The 15,050-nt window shown below is 39.2% G+C and overlaps 1 protein-coding gene across 13 annotated transcripts in view; it reads left to right on the forward strand.

Annotated features, from left to right (window-relative positions):
• Lrrfip2 (LRR binding FLII interacting protein 2) overlaps positions 1 to 15,050 on the forward strand; it is a 105,620-nt gene that overhangs the window by 52,926 nt on the left and 37,644 nt on the right. For 4 of the 13 annotated variants that reach the window (XM_040739462.1, XM_021230044.2, XM_040739464.1 and 1 more), the window contains 9 exons: positions 2,010 to 2,078; positions 4,778 to 4,819; positions 6,985 to 7,050; positions 7,985 to 8,059; positions 9,808 to 9,858; positions 9,939 to 9,983; positions 10,665 to 10,712; positions 11,029 to 11,085; positions 13,662 to 13,730. The exons of 7 other annotated variants lie outside the window; for them this stretch is intronic. In XM_040739462.1, the coding sequence (XP_040595396.1) occupies positions 2,010 to 2,078; positions 4,778 to 4,819; positions 6,985 to 7,050; positions 7,985 to 8,059; positions 9,808 to 9,858; positions 9,939 to 9,983; positions 10,665 to 10,712; positions 11,029 to 11,085; positions 13,662 to 13,730 (522 nt within the window). The remainder of the gene's footprint in view (positions 1 to 2,009; positions 2,079 to 4,777; positions 4,820 to 6,984; positions 7,051 to 7,984; positions 8,060 to 9,807; positions 9,859 to 9,938; positions 9,984 to 10,664; positions 10,713 to 11,028; positions 11,086 to 13,661; positions 13,731 to 15,050) is intronic. 2 more of the 13 variants (XM_040739463.1, XM_040739465.1) reach the window with 2 other exon arrangements.

Genomic DNA, 15,050 nt, shown 5'->3' on the forward strand with positions numbered 1-15,050 from the left:
CCCACAAAAGTTTTAAAGTTGAGAGTCAAGGCTATAAAATATTCCCCTGTTGCTTTTCTGACCAGTTTCTTTGTTTTCAGTTACAACATGAAGTATGAGTTTTCACAAATTTATTACTGAGATGAGTATTTGTAAATTTGCATATGGCTTTGGAGGAGCTGGATTAGGTTAGTTGATCTTTAAGTTTGACCTAAGTTAGGGGACTTTAAGTCAACCTCTGAATAAAAGAATCTGTCTTTAAGCTGATAAGGAACTATTCACCTGGAGTGAGTATAAAGCTACCAGGTAGATATCCCTTTAATGGAAATTGTATCAGTAAACATTGGAGATGAAATTTTAATTTTTTTTAAATTATGGTAGCTGTAAAAATGTGTTCCCATGGGTAGAAGAACATTCTGTATTTTTTTGAGGTTTGTTTTAGGTGCATTGGTTCTGGAATGTATATCTGCAGCATGTGTGCCCTCAGAGGCCAGAAGAGGTTGTCAGATCCTGTAGACCTGGAGTTACAGATGATGTGAGCCCCTGTGTGGGTGCTGAGAATTGAACTCAGATCCTCTGGAAGAGCAGGCAGTACTCTTAAATGCTGTCATCTCTTCAACCCAAACTCTTGGTGTTTTTATTTTTTGTTTTTTAAAGATTTATTTATTTATTTATTTACATATACAGTATTCTGCCTGCAAGTATGCCTGCAGACTTGAAGAGGGCGCCAGATCTCATTACAGATGGTTGTGAGCTACCATATGGTTGCTGGGAATTGAACTCAGGTCTTCTGAAAGAACAGCCGGTGCTCTGAACTGTTGAGTCATCTCTCCAGCCCAACTCGAGTGCCAAGGATGTAGCTAAGTGATAGTGTTCTTGACTAGCATGTGCAAGGAAGGACCTGGGTTTAATCTCCATCACTAGGAGAAAAACCTCATGTGAACTTGAAAGTAACAAAGGAGGTTGTACTGTCCTCATGTGTACACATTCAGCATATTTTACATGTATAAACCTTTGCAAAATTAAGTCTGAAAGCTCATTGATATATTGTATTTCTTTTAAACAGTGTTCTTTGTTTTTGGTCACTCTGGGGATGATCCTTGTTCCCAGTGCTCCTCCACTGAGATAATTTTGTTTTGTTTTAATTCGATGACATTAGGAATTCCAACCATTTGTAGTTTTTGTTTGTTGTTTTGGGGGTTGGGCCCAGGGTATGTGATGGATCACTCAGCTAGCTCTGGATTACTGACTTTTAAAATGACTTTACCATTTCCAGTGATCTGAATAAATCAGACAATTTTTGTCCTCTGTAAAAATAAATATGATGGTTTAAAATGGTGTCCTAAATACACTTATGGTTTACCATATAATTTAGAGGTTTCAGTGTTTCTTTACCTGTGTTTGTAAACTTAAGAGTTGTGTATTTAAAGGGCTCTGCACGTTTATTTGGTTTTGAAACATTAGCAGTATGTGGATGTGGGTCAGGTGCACTTAGGTTTTATGCTGCATTTTTTAGGACTTTGAACTTTCCTTTTGCCCAGTTGTTTATCTTTCAGAAACTACTCTATTGAAAGGTACCCAGCCAGAAGCTATGTGTGTTGAGAATGCTATAGACATTAAGATTAAAATTTAAAAGGACAAAGGAAGCCTGAGCCTGAAACCAGGCAGGGTGGGAGGGACAAGTAAGTCAAAGTCTTGGACTGGGAAATGAAACCTTGTATGCTTGTTTGTTACATACGAATAAATTGCTAATATGGGTACCGGTAGTAGCTGCCTTAAAAAAAATACTACAAATGCTTGATTATTGCTTTGTGTACTGAATACAAGAAGACACTAGTAGACATCTCAAATAAAGAAATAGTGTGACTTTGAATCGTAGGATAATCAGTATTCCTCATTAGTGGAGATTTTTACTGCTTAGTTACTCTTTATTTAGTTCCTCGTTGTAAATTAGTGGTTTTGAAATAATTGTAGTGAATTCAGTTTTTAAATTATTCTTTAAACTTGCCTTGTGTTTAATTTCACTGAAGAGTTCATCAAAGGATGTTACTGGGACACACTGGGGCGGAGCCAGTACACCCAAAAGGAGAGACATGATGGTGTGTAATTCTGAATGTGTGTGCTTAGGTTTTTATGAGTTTATTGTTGATTTTCAGGGTTTTGGACATAGGAGCAACAGGAATAGTCTAACAACACACGAGAGTTTCTACCTTGTTTTCCTGTGAAAAATTTTAAAGCAAGTTTCTCTAGGAATCAAAATGCACCCCCACCTTTAAAATACTCTTAGTTCCTGTTACCATGATAAACTACTCTGACCAAAGCAGCTTAGGGGAGGAAAGAGCTTACTTGGCTCACACTTGGAGGTCACTGGTCCATCCTTGAGAGGAGTCAGGGCAGGAACTCAAGCAAGAGCTTGGAGCAGAAACCATGGAGTAATGCTGCCTGCTGGCTTGCTCACAGACACATACTTAGCTAGCTAGGATGGTCCTGCCCACATTGGGTTGGGCCCTCCCACATCAATTAATAAGACAACACCCTCCCCTCCTACCCCCCTACCCCTCACTGTATGCCCATAAGCCATTGCACTAGGAGTTTTCAGTCAAGGCTTTACCTACTCTTAGATAACTATGGGCTATGTCAAGTTGACAAGACTCTCTAGGAGAAATAGGTTATAATAGCATACTTGGAAGTGTTTTAGCCTGAGTCCTTAATGTTCTCGGTTTTCCTTCTTTTGATAAATCATCTGTTTTTAAGTGACATTGCTACCAGCTGCCATTTATTAGAAAGGTTCTTTTTGTGTGCCCAGTTGTTAATGTATCCACTTCATGGATTTCCCTACTACACACACACACACACACACACACACACACACACACACACACACACACACACACACACAAACATATATATTCTGGAACATTTAAAACTAACTAGATCTTGCATTATATTTTGAAAAAAGAAAATTGGAATAAGTTTTTTTGACTCCACTTGTTAAAAATCAATGCCTTTGTAAAACGCCCTGACAGCTATAGTAGGCTGGTCTACTTTGCTGAGGTAGAATAGTTTATGTGTATGACCATGCAACTTAAGTACTGTATGGTGCTGTATGTCTTGGTCATGGTTTTTTTTTAATAAAAGAAATGCTTTGATTGAGAAGGAAATAAATTAAACTTGTATAGACAAAGGATTTGATTTTCAGAGAACAGTCACATACAGTGTTTTCAATGAATTTTACTGGTGGTAGAGTTGTACCATGACCCTATACTAACTGGAATACATTTTTTGAGGTTTCTCAGTATATGTTCTAATGACTGTCTAAATTAATAAAGACAGACAAGCTTTGTTTTATTTAACTGTTATTTTAATGGCTTACCGAAATTAGATTGTATATTTTTATCTTCTAGGATATTTTAAACTTTATAAATGTGAAATATAGTTTATTCCTTTGCCTAGTCTATATATACAGATTTCTAGTTCTCTGTGTATATGTATGTATGTGTGTATATCCCATACATATATATGTAGATATATAAAGTGTATTATTGAAACAAGTTTCAAAAATTACATATAAAAGTATGTATTCATATGAATGTATAATATATATTTTTATCTTTTTGAATGGCTCAGGCTAGCCTTGAATTTCCTACAGCCTCAGCCTACTGAGTGCTGGGTTTAGAGTTGTGTACCACTGTGCCTAGTCTCAAGAAATGATGACAGTGCTTCTGTTTACAACTCCTAACTGCCAGTTAAACTCACTGGTTTAACTTCAAGAGAGGATCAACTTAAATTTAGGGAAAGGTTACTTTGGGTCAAGTTTTTGAATAATATTACCTGAAGCCCTAAGTCAGTATAACAATGTAAAAGATATTTTTACAAGATAGTATTTTTAAATGCTTTGTGATATATACAAAGTACAAACTTGTAAGCTCAAATGCTGAAAAAGCATTGTTAGGAGACTAAAGCCATTCATTTTCTTGGGTTTAAAACATGATTTTAACCATATTAAAGGAACCCACGTGGAAATGTGCATTCTCTGGTCCTATTCATTTTGAATAGCTTTTTGATTTGAATTCAATGTCATTTGCTTCTCTGCTGTGCATTCCACATTTTGTTCTGGCTTAGTTTTTCATTTTGTTGAGCATTTTCTTGAGGAAATACCTCTAAGATTCAAGGAAGTATGCTTGCTGTGATTCCAAGATTATTCTTTTGCAAGCCAGACCAGCTGTGTGCTCTTCCTTGCTTTTGCTGTCTTTCAAACAATGGCAAGCAGTGGTAGCAGTCACAGAGATGAGAAGGAAAGTGTTGGTGGCTTTAGAATGGTTTTTAACTCAACATTGAAAGCCTTCCTTAGGCTGCATTGTTCTGAAATATCCTAAGGTTAAATCATCTTACTGTTACTGATGCTGAATTTTGTTATTTGAAAGGAAAATAGAGGCTGAGGTGAAGTGCTTGCACAACATGCCCAAAGGCTCTAAGTGCAGCCAAAAGTTGGGGTTGGGGAGAATACAACCTTCTGTATATTTAGTTGGGGTTCTGTCTCAAACCCCAAAGTAGCTAGGACTACAGGTGCATATCACTGTGCCTGGCATTAAACAAATTTTAATTACACATGCAGTTTAGCAATAATTTCTACTAAAAAAGTAAAGATTACATCTAGATAGAATAGCTTTTGCATTTAGTAATATTTTTACTTTTGAAGTAGCACTGTTTTAATTTTAATAATGACCAAATGTTGCTTTTTCCCTTGTGTTCCTCACTTTGGCAATGCAACCAACTTTCCCACTTTTCTGAACTGCAGTATGATACCCTCAAGAACAGATCATCAAGAGTTTCATCATTAGTATGTAGTGCATGACTTTTTTTTAACGTGTGAGATTTTTCTTTCTAAACACTAGTTGTTGCTAATCATAGACTATGACTAACTTTCATGGTTTTGTTACGATATTTTTGGGGAAAATATATATAACAAAACAAAACCATTGTTTTTGTAATTGTTGCATAATCTGTTACTGGAATAATAGCTTTTCCCATAGACTTCAGGATCAGGCTGACAGCATAGTTCAGTGGTAAAGCTCTTCCTTAGCATTGTAAGGCTGTAGGTTTGTTCCCCACTACCACAAAAATAAAAAAAAGTAAAACACCTCAAATGGACAAACATTTACTGTAAGAGCCAAGATGTCTCAGTAGTGCAGTCATAGTTCTGTCTTCCACAGAGGAGCTGGTTCCCTGTGCTCATGTGCTGCACAGTGGGACTAGTTTGCTTATTTTTTAACTTCCTGTTTATTTACTTTGTCTGTGTATGTGTATCACGTGGCATACACGTGGAGGTCAGAGGACCACTTGTTGGAGCTGGTTCTCTCCTGCTACCCTGTGGGTCCCAAGGGTTGAACTGTAGTCATCTGGCATTAGGCCTGGCAGCAAGCATCCTCTGAGCCTTCTATCTCTCTAGCCTCTGACAGTATTCTGATATAGCCTATGCTATAGGACCATAGATAGACCTGTGCTTCATATCATGTGTCATAAGCTGGCAGATTATTAAATAAAACATGTAGCTGAAATTGACCAAGAATTTCGACTTGATATATTGAATTAGCTAAGGAAGTCAAACTGGCTTATTTTCTTTGGGCTCTGATTATGTTGGTAGTTTGCCCACATTTCTATGCTGCATAGTTTTTACTTTGATGTTACAGTAAAGTATAAGAGAATATTCACAATGAGAAAGTGAGCTTACTCTTACTGTTGAGGATCTGACTGTGAAGTGGTTTTCCTAGGGCAGCCTGTTACCCTTGGTTGTTGTAGGGTACTTGGTTTTCCTAGGGCAGCCTGTTGCCCTTGGTTGTTGTAGGGTACTTGGTTTTCCTAGGGCAGCCTGTTGCCCTTGGTTGTTCTAGGGTACTTGCACCTGCACAGTCTCATTACCTAGATTGAGTTTATTGTCTGCTGGTTGTTGAGTGATAGTCCTGACCTTTGTCCCCTAAGGGAAGTGATGTTTCTATATAATTATCTTTTCAAAGTACATCGTGTAAACTTAAGTACATACATGGTAGGTACTCTCTTCTGAATGGCATATGCCATGATCTACTAACTTGGTCTGAGGGCTGGAGAGATGGCTCAAGGGTTAAGAGCACTGACTGCTCTTCCAGACGACCTGAGTTCAGGTCTCAGCATTCATGTTGGCTGACTCTCAACACCTCTAACCTAGTTGTGGGAAATTCATGCCCTTTTTGGCATTTGTACACATAGAACATATGCACATAAATACATACACATAAATTAAATCCCCCCAAAAAGAGTATTGTTTTCAGTAATGAAATGTCCTTTGGTTTATTTACAGCATTGTTTTTGCTTTTAGATAAGATGATTAAATTAGGAGGAGGAATAGACTCTTGCCACCTATAGCTTCCCAGAGAAAAAGAAATGGGGGATGAGACTCAAGTGAGGTGTATGGTGAAGGTCCCTTGTAGTTGGAGTTTTCTTTGGGCCACCAGCTCACAATTTGGACACAGAGACCTATTGTTAATTATGAGAGCTCATTACCCCATCTCTTCATACTGCCCATGCTGTTTCCTCCATGTCTGCCTGGCGACTTCACCTTCTTCTTCCCAGAGTTCTCTCTCTGCCTGGAAATCCTGCCTACACCTCCTTCCTAGCTATTGGCCGTTCAGCTTTTTATTAACACCAATCACAGCAATACACCTCACACAGTGTGCAAATATCCCACACTAGTCCTGTAGACGTCCTTCTGACTCTGTGTCCTCACTAGGTTCCTTTTAGCGGGTCAGACATCAGGTTAGTTTAGTGGTCATAAGGGTGGTAAGAGAGGGTGATATGTCTTCAGACTGCATATCTCAGCCTTCCAAGTTCAGTCAGTCTCTTAGGGCAGGAAGTAGGTTGCATGTGTACTACTTTGTATCATATGTACCTTTGCTATTATTTTATGATGAATTTCATTCTTAAAATGTCAGTGCAAGACCATTAAGGTTAACTTACAATTTTTACTTACAGAACTATTCTTACAGTCACACCTATGGGATGAAGAAGTGGTCTTCTGGTTCTCATAAAGACCCCCTGGTTAGTTTTCCTTTGGAAATTTGATCTAGTTGTGATATTATGGGCAGCACCAAATTACAAGTGGGTTTTGGTCTGAAAGATTGTTTTTAGAAACTTGGAATGTACTTTCCTGTAGAAACAATAAACTATGTGATAGAGAGTTCCCATGTGAGAATTTTCAAGCCCTTTCACCTGTGTGAACACACTGCAGAACTAATAGGCCTTCCATTCCAGTCACTTGGCCAGATGTTTCTGTAGAGAACAAACGCTACAGAATGCTCACTTGAGGTTCTCTGAACATCCCCTTTTCCTTATTGTGCTGTTGACAGAAATGTAGTCCCTAGCTTGATGCCAATTCTGGGTTCTCATGGGAGCATGGGAGGATTCCGGTAAGAAGGAAGGAGGGAGGAGAATGTGGCCTTGGTATATAGGACCTGGCGTTTTTTATGGCCAAGTGAGGTGTGAGTGATGGCAGAAGGCAGGGCCAAGAGTGGTGTGGGGGTAGAAACAGGGCCTGCAAGAGGTGTCAGCAGTAGGAAGGGAGACCCTAAGCCAGGGTTCATACACTTGCTTAACCTCTAGCAGAGGGAGACTTGAAAGATGATTTCTCTGACCTAGTAAATTATTCAGTGGTCCTAGGTTTTTCAGGGGGCATTCTTAACTGTAGGAAGAGAATAACTCAGTTATTTGCATTTCCTTTTATCTTGTTTTTAAAGTAGTAATAACCTTGTTTGAAGTAGTTGACCTTTAATGCCCATTCCTTACAAGAGATTTTAAACCATTGCTGCTTTGTCCCTTTCTTTGCTGTGACCCAGTACTTTAAAGGCACTGCCCTGGGGAAGAAGGAGCCTTGAAAGTATCAGATTTTGTCTGTGTGTTCAGATTTTGTCTTGGCGTCTCATTGCATCAAAAACATTTAACCTGAAAAAAGTGTGTTAAATTTTGCTTTTTGCAGAGTGGCCTCTATTTTGACCAGAGAAACTATAGCAGTCTTAGACATAGCAAACCTGCTTCTACCTACTACTTTCGGGTTTGTCTAAAGTCTTTTGGTCTCATGTATCTTACCTACCCTTAACACATCTCTAATCTCCCATTTTGTATTTTGACTGTTTTGTAACTAATCTATGAATGGTTTGAATGTACCAATTTTGATAACGGATTCATATAGTCCTTGAGTGTGTCTTCAGTGAGAACTGTTAAATCACCATGTTTGTAATGAAAAATTTTAAACAGAAAAAGAATTTGTACAGTGAACATCGCATACTATTACTTAGATTATATAGTTTATTTTGTTAGTCACATACTTATTTTTCTATTACTGTATCATTTCATTTTTTGTTTGTTTTTAAGACAGTTTTCCCATGTAAGTAGCCAAATCTCAAACTCAAGGTTCTTCTGCCTCAGACTTCTAGTTGCTGGCATTAAGGTGGGGACCACAATGCCCAGCTTCTATCTAGTTTTTTGATTCATTTAAAAATAACCTATAAGAGCCGGGCGTTGGTGGCGCATGCCTTTATTCCCAGCACTCGGGAGGTAGAGGCAGGTGGATCTCTGTGAGTTCAAGGCCAGCCTGATCTACTGAGCAAGTTCCAGGATAGCCTCCAAAACGATACAGAGAAACTCTGTCTTGAAAAACAAAAACAAAAACAAAATAAAAAAAAAAAACCTATAGGAATCAATACACTCCCTGATAGATACTCTCTTAAAAAGTTGGCATATGAAAATATAAGCTACATATAGGATGAGAGGGATATTATTATTTTTGGAATATTAATGCAATGTTAGAATCTCCTTTTTCTTTTTTGTTTGTTTTGGGGGATTTGCTTATTTTGTTTGTTTTTGAGACATGGTGTGTCTCTGTAGCCAAGGCCTGGTCATCTTGCCTTAGCCACTCATTTGCCCAGATTGCAGAATAGTATCTCCACAGTCAGCTAGAATCTTATTTTTCCCCCCAAGACATTTAACATTTAAAGTATACTGTAATGCCTGGTACCCTGTACATTTAAAAGTATTCAGGAATGGGAGCTAATCTACATGATAGAGTAATTCATTAGCACTTGCAAGACTCTGGACTCAATTCCTTGTACTGGAAAACACAGTCAACTTAAAAAGCTGTCTGCACATACCATTTCACTATTCTTGTTTGTGTGTGTTTAGTGAAAAAGAACTGAACATTATGTCTTATGTAATTTCTTTATAAGAAGTACTTTGAGTGTGTGGACTCAGGTGACTAGTGCTGCTTATGTGGTTAACTAACTGCATGCTTTGTCCATGCCATGTTTTCAAAGACAGGCTTTCAAACCTATTTGGAAAAAAGGAGTGATAACAGCAACTAAGAGCTCACCACCTCAAGTCACCTGGCCAGGCCCACTGGGAGTCTGTCACAAAATACTTGACAGTGCCCAGAAACTACTGATGACTTGTCTGAGGCTACCATTTGACACACTCCCAGTGCCATAGTCCTTTTTTTTTCTGTGCTTTCCTGGGTCCCCGTCTCACATCCTGCCAATAATTTTCTAATACCAAAAGGTTGTACATAATGATAGAAGACTGCTAGAGGTGATTTTCTTTCTTACCCCTAACAGTTTGCATTCTGAAGTTTCTAGCTCCTTCTTTCTTACTTCATGAGTTTTTACACTACTTTCAGCACTTGGGGCTTGCTAATAAGTTATGGGGTCTAGAACCACAAGCATAAGGCCTTCTGCTTGCATGATGGTGAGGTGTATTCTCTCGTGTTTCTGTTTTTGCTTATTTCTATTGCTCTGCCTCTTTTTGCAGTCTTCTTCCCTGTGCAGTGACCCACTGGGGACATCTCCGATTAAGAACAGGGTTAGTACTTTGAAGGAGTGTGTGGCCATCCCAGTGGCCCTTGCCTTTCTTTAGGTTTAATTAGTGCACTTATTCCATAGGCCTCCTCTACTGCAAATTCTGGTGTGCTGAGAAGTGCCAGCCTGGTTTGTACTTCCTTCTGCCAGTTGTGCTCTGTGCCAGCACCGCTGTCATGGTGCTGATTGAGCTGTGTGGCTTTCCTGTCGTGTGTACTGCAGAGTATGCTGCTTGTGCTTATGATAAAAAATGAAGAGCATGAAAAATAATCCTGTTCTCTTTGCCAACATAGAAATGGATGACTTCTGGAAGCTTATGTTAGGAATCTGTTTCCCACAAGGAGATAAACTCACCTGGGTCCGACTACATTCAGTTAGTTTTATTTGGTATAGTCATGACCCTAGGCTGTGGCAATAAAAGTCTACCAGGCAAGCTGAATTAAAAACATAACCAGTAGCTTTGTGTGATGTGCCAATTGTTTGAGCTTCTAGCTGTTGAATGTTCTGTGGCCAGGTTCAGAAGACTGGAGCCCAGAGTGCTTATACCTGATTACTTCCCCACTGTTCTTTTAAGAGACTAAATTAATTCATGTTAGCTTCCTCATGTTAGAATATGAGGGTAAAAAAATACTCTAGTTTTTTAAACAAGTATATTGTTGAAGTCATAATGAAACTGAGAAGTGAATCGTTTATGTCAGTCAATATAACACACCATCCTCATTTTTTGAATTATGAACTGCCAAAATAATAAATATATTTTCAAAATAACACCAGTGCTAAATAAATAAACAATATTCTTTTGTTCTTCAGGCATCATTGTATGATGGTGGATTATATAACCCTTATGGTTCTCGAACTGTAAGTCTAAATGGGAAGGGGGTGGATACAGGAGGGAACAGGACCTGGTCATTTAGTCTGACCCATTCATTCAGCCAGCTGTGAGAAGGTGACTACTGGAGATTATGGGTTGACAGATGAGGGAGTCTTAGAGAGTCTCTGTGGGCATCTCCTCCCCTTTTGAGGGTGGATGGGTGTGAGGTGGAGTGCCAGACAAGGAAAAACAGCCATTTCACCTTGGGCACCAGAGTCAAGTTAAGAGTAGGGTCACTGTATTCCCAGCGGAAAAACTGTGCTGGCCATTGTTGTAAAGCCTTTCTCGTTGCGAACTTTATAGCCATCTGAGTACAGTTACTACTCATCGAGAGCAAGTTCCTCCCGGAGCAGCCCTGTGGTGAGCTGTCTAGTTTAGTTGTTCTGCATTCACACTTAATAGAGTGGTGTGTTTCACTGTCTTGTGCATGGATTATGTGCTCCCATGTCCATAAAAATCAAATACTAATATGTGCTAATTGTTTGTTTTTGTGTGGACCCAAGTAATTTCTTAACCGAGTCTGGAACCGAGGCCATTGGACAGGCTTAAAGTTTTTGTATTGTCATCTGTGTGAAACACTTTGCCTTTTAAGTACTGATAGTTCGTGTCTGGAGTGGCGCTCTGGGCTTTCCCTGCATGTGTTCCTGCATTGCCCTTTCCCTTGCTGACCAGCCCTTCTGTCTGTGGAGTTGTGAGAGAAGTAAAACAAACCAACTCATAAAGCTTGTTACATATGACTGCCTACTCTCTCTGGAACATTAAGATTTATTTTGCAGTTTATGTAGGTAAGTAATATCAGTAAAGGACAAGTCCAGAGTAAAGCTCCAGACAAGTCCTCGCATGCAGCCTGTTGACATGCGTGCTTTCAGAGATGTTTTGGACATGTGCTTTTCATTTTGACTTCCTTTCTATCTAGTATGTGTTATTCCTCATGTTTTCTTAAAGTATCTTTCTCTGTCAGTGCATACAGATTTATAGCATCCTTTTTTGCCATTGTTATTATTATCTTCATTATTTCAAACAATTAAGCCATGTCCCCTTTTCAATTATTTTCTCTTTGGGATAGTTTCATATCATCTAATCTTTTAAATGCCAGTGTACTATCCCATGAATGCATAAATACTCATTTTTAAAATCATTTTACTATTGATGGTCATTTAGATGGTCAGACATTTTTTTTTGTGTACACATGAGCTGTGTATGCCCACATGGAGGTCAGAGGTCAAAGTCAGGTGTCTACATCTGTTACTCCTCTGTACCCTCTTTGTTTAGACAAAGTCTCACTGAACCTAGAGATCACTGTTTTGGCTAGACTGGCTGACCAGTAAGCCCCTGGAAACCACTGTCCCCCAGGGCACACACTACCATACCTGGCTTTTACATGGGTGCTGGGAGTCCAAATTAAGTCACTCATGCTTGCACAGCAAACACTACCCATTGAGCCATCTTCTCAGCCCTAAGATGAACATTCTTATGCGAATTCTCTGCCTCTATTTCTGTCTTTTTCTTCCTTACACACCCATACATGTGCACAGACAGTATATTTACATGAGTATATCTGTAAGGCAGATTGTGTATCAGGAAATGTTATAAATATAAAAACATGATTTTTTTAAAAAAAGATTATTTTTGTTTTTGATGTATATAAATGTTTTGCCTACATATACATGTTTGTACCATGTGCATGCCTGTGTCCACAAAGGCTAGAAGAGGATATTATTTCCTAGAACTGCACTTATAGGAGTTTGTGAGCTACCATGTGGCTGCTGGTAACCAAACCCAGGTCCTTTGCAAGAACAACAAGTGTTATTAACTGCTGAGCCATCTCTCCAGCCCCTCCTATTTTTCGAGCCAGGGTTTCTATGTAGCCCTGGCTGTCCTGGAAATTATTCTGTAGACCAGACTGGTCTTGAACTCAGAGATCCACCTGCCTCTGCCTCTGCCTTTGCATCTGCCTCCCAAGTTCTGGGATTACAGATGTGCCCTACCACCACCCAGCAGATGTTTACTCTTAACCCCTTGTATACTCAAAATTCTACTTGGCAGTTTTCAGACCTGGTGACTTTTTTTTTTTTTTTTTTTTTTTTTTTTTTGGTTTTTACGAGACAGGGTTTCTCTGTATTGTTTCGGAGGCTATCGGTCCAGCCCGGCCTCGAACTCACAGAGATCCGCCTGCCTCTGCCTCCCAAGTGCTGGGATTAAAGGCGTGTGCCACCACCGCCCGGCAGACCTAGTGACATTTTTAATATGCCAAATGTAGTATCCCCCTACAACATTTTTTGATAATTTATTTTAAAAAATGCAGCAATGTAAGTCCTTTTCCTTGTGAGTTGGCTAAGTTCTGTTTCATCTGTAATTTGGGTTCAGAATTACTACCTTAGTGATACCAAAATGGTGTCTTAGTGACATCAGCTTGGGGTAAACTATATGCCAAAGATGAGTTCTGCCCATGGAGTGGGAAGAACACAGTCCTGTGAAGGATAATAGTGCCATCCTCACCAGCTGTGGAAGGGTAAGTACCAGGGAGTGAATCACTGCCTCAGGGCTTTGCTGGCAGGAACTTCTTTGACATGTTATTTCATTTTTAAAACATCTTTTTTCTTTCCTAAGTTGAAATCTTAAGTGTATTTGTTGACTTCTCAAGGGACTTCACGGATCTGCAAGTCTAAAAAACCATGACCTCCTTAGCTGATTTTTGTCTAGTTTACTTATACCCTCACCGGTGTTTAACTTAAATAAAATAATTTTGCTTTATTCTTTGTGCTTTGGGGAAGTATCTTGATTTTTAGTGATATTTCATTATGCGTTAATTTAATGGTCCACAGTGGTTCATGCCAGTTATAGATGCTTGTATAGAGTGGCCTCCTGAAACTCTCCCAGTGTGTTTGTAGTCTGTGAGACCAACGGAGACACTGAATCTTTTTCACTTTTTGTAGTCCATCGATGGTGACACTGCAAGCATTGTGTCTTCTGATCGTGCCAGTCATGGGCGAAGGGACAGTGTGGTGAGCATGGTCTGCATGCAAAAATACAGCTTTTACAGTGGCAGCACTGTATGATTATGTGAAATTTACTGCAAAGTAAAATTTGTATTTTCCTTAAATACAGTTTATATGAACAATCTGCTTTGTAATGTGGTCTTGAGAATGAGTCATAGACTCACGTGTCTTGTATGTACAAATCATTTATTGAAAACTTTCTCTTTTTTTTATACACACAATTTATCTGCTTATTTTCCAAAATGAACCTCTCAAGCAAGAGTCACATTTGCACCATCATATAGTGCTTGTGTGTAAGACTGTGACCTTTGTCAAGCTGTTGAGGGCAGGATTTAAAATCAGTCCAGATAGTTTACCCAGTTAATCATTGTGGACATGGTAATAGTTTCATGTCAGTCTTTAATGAAACTGGAAATTTTGCAGAGTGACATTTTTGTTCTCTATAAGGAACCAATGTTGAAATTAGAGTAGGGGACCATGTGTCATCTTGGAGCTAGAATAAAGAGGCCTGTGAAACTGCAATTCCTTCCAGAAAAGGTGCAAACTCAATTAATGTGGACGATTGTACACCTAGAGTTCTCATAAAGGGAGCACCACATGTTTGTGTGAGATAAGTTGATCTAATTAAAGCATTTGTGTCCCTCAGCCATCCAGGTATTATCATGGCTGAAGGAGAGGTAAACGTTGTAACCCTGAAGGCAGTGGAGGTGGGGCTCTACAGTGATGGTGCTGGGCTTGCCTCAGCCTCAACAGCCTGTAGTTGTTCCTGTCCAATGGAGATGCCAATGGCGGTCTGCTTTGTTGTTAGGCTTAGTAGCTATATTCAGTGAGTAACTCTGGAAAACACCTTTCAAACTTCTAAGGTTATAGGTACTAGTACATATTATATATAGATCAAGTTCTAAAGAATGAAAATGTCATTGGTTGGTCTTGTTAGCCTTTGGCACACTTTATACTTTTAAAACCATTTTGTTCCCATAATGGGTGTCTGGATCTACTTCTTGGGGTGAGGAATTTTATTTTGCATTTTTTGAGATAGGGTTTCTCTGTGTAGCTTTGTAGACCAGGCTGGCCTTGAACTCACAGAGATCTGCCTGCTTCTGCCACCCAAGTTCTGGGATTAAAGACTTGCGCCACCACCGCCTGGCTGGGATGAGGAATTTTAAAGCAAGGCAAATAGATAGCTTAAGTTCAGAATGACTGATTTGTAGGGTATAGTCGTTTGACAGTAGTTATCGGAATGCCTTTATATCTGTGGCATGGTGTTAAGTGCTAGGAATGATGTGTTAAACCAAGGAGAGATGGCTGACATTACAGAGCTTATGT

The sequence above is a fragment of the Mesocricetus auratus genome, unplaced genomic scaffold, assembly GCF_017639785.1.
Source record: "Mesocricetus auratus isolate SY011 unplaced genomic scaffold, BCM_Maur_2.0 Super-Scaffold_100691, whole genome shotgun sequence".
Classification (NCBI taxonomy): domain Eukaryota; kingdom Metazoa; phylum Chordata; class Mammalia; order Rodentia; family Cricetidae; genus Mesocricetus; species Mesocricetus auratus.